A 1149-nucleotide genomic window follows, 5' to 3' on the forward strand; every position below is an offset into this window, starting at 1 on the left:
AAGTGTGGACAAAAAGGGGTCATATACTAAACCTGATAAGCTCAGGGGAGGACTTCTGCCCATGGGCCACAGAAGTTTCAATCGCACTGTACCTGCGCGCCCGTACGTGGTATTTTGTGGAAGAGCCACACTCAAGGGGCCAAAGAGCCGCATGCGGCTCGCGAGCCACAGTTTGCCAACCACTGGTGTCTCCTTGACAAAGGCCAATCCTTACCTAACTGGGCCTGTCTATTGTCTTTTTGCATCTGATTAACATACCTTGGGGATGTCAGGGTAATTTCCTGTTTCCAGACCTCTCCGGGCACACGCTCCCACGTGAGCAGAGGACCACCGAACCCCTCGTGGTTACTGTTACCGTGTTAATGAGCTGCTCACTACCCGATCCCCACCAGTGTAAAACAAGTACTGTACGTGTGTATTCCTTTTACTTTTTATCCAATCCCAGAGATTTCCCCGCTTTGCTTTCTCCCGCCTCCCTAATCTATCACCAATGGATTTCATGTAACCCCCTTACGTCTTCTCCTTTGATTCTAGTGTATAAAATAAGGAGCCAAACTGCCATTCTCCGGAGCCTAAGCACGGTCCGCTGAGGTTTTTGCTCCCCAGCAATCGTCCTCAGTTTGGCTCCAATAAACTCCTAACAATTCTTACAGGTTGGGACGTGTCTTAAACCGACGAGGAGATTAGCCTTCCGGAGGTCCCACCAATCCCGCACCGTCGGATCGGAACAATAGCTAACCCAGCACCCGTATTTACATCGCTCCCACACAACTACTCTGGGGGATGGTTGTATTCGCAGCTGCTTCCTCCGGGCGCAGCCACTGCCCCCGAAATGTTCCAGCGGGAGTCCGGGCCAGCTCTTCCGGTCTGCCGCTCGCCGGGGTCAGGCCCTGCTCCAGCCCCGCAGGTAACGCTGAGGTCCCACGGCGCTTCCGGGGGGTCTGGCGGGTGCGGGAAGGGGGGGTGGAAGGCACCGCGCGGAGCGGAGAGGAGTAAGGCGGCGGGGCCGGGACCGGAAGGCGTGCGGCCGGCGGGCAGGCCAGACCGAGGGAGGGCGGGAGCTGTGCGAGGCTAACGCCGCGCAGGGGCGCGCGCGGCCGGAAGCCGCGAAAGGGAAAGTGGCGGGCTGGGCGCAAGGGGGTCGCCAGG

The 1149-nt window shown here is 58.2% G+C and overlaps 1 protein-coding gene across 6 annotated transcripts in view; it reads left to right on the forward strand.

Annotated features, from left to right (window-relative positions):
- The first annotated feature begins 694 nt into the window (after nucleotides 1–694).
- PIAS2 (protein inhibitor of activated STAT 2) overlaps nucleotides 695–1149 on the forward strand; it is a 70515-nt gene continuing 70060 nt past the window's right edge. For 5 of the 6 annotated variants that reach the window (XM_014452541.2, XM_014452543.2, XM_014452545.2 and 2 more), the window contains exon 1: nucleotides 695–907. In XM_014452541.2, coding sequence (XP_014308027.1) covers nucleotides 833–907 — 75 coding nt within the window. In that variant the 5' untranslated portion in view covers nucleotides 695–832. The remainder of the gene's footprint in view (nucleotides 908–1149) is intronic. The other variant, XM_014452542.2, reaches the window with a different exon arrangement.

Source organism: Myotis lucifugus, unplaced genomic scaffold (genome assembly GCF_000147115.1).
Source record: "Myotis lucifugus unplaced genomic scaffold, Myoluc2.0 scaffold_16, whole genome shotgun sequence".
NCBI classification, from domain to species: domain Eukaryota; kingdom Metazoa; phylum Chordata; class Mammalia; order Chiroptera; family Vespertilionidae; genus Myotis; species Myotis lucifugus.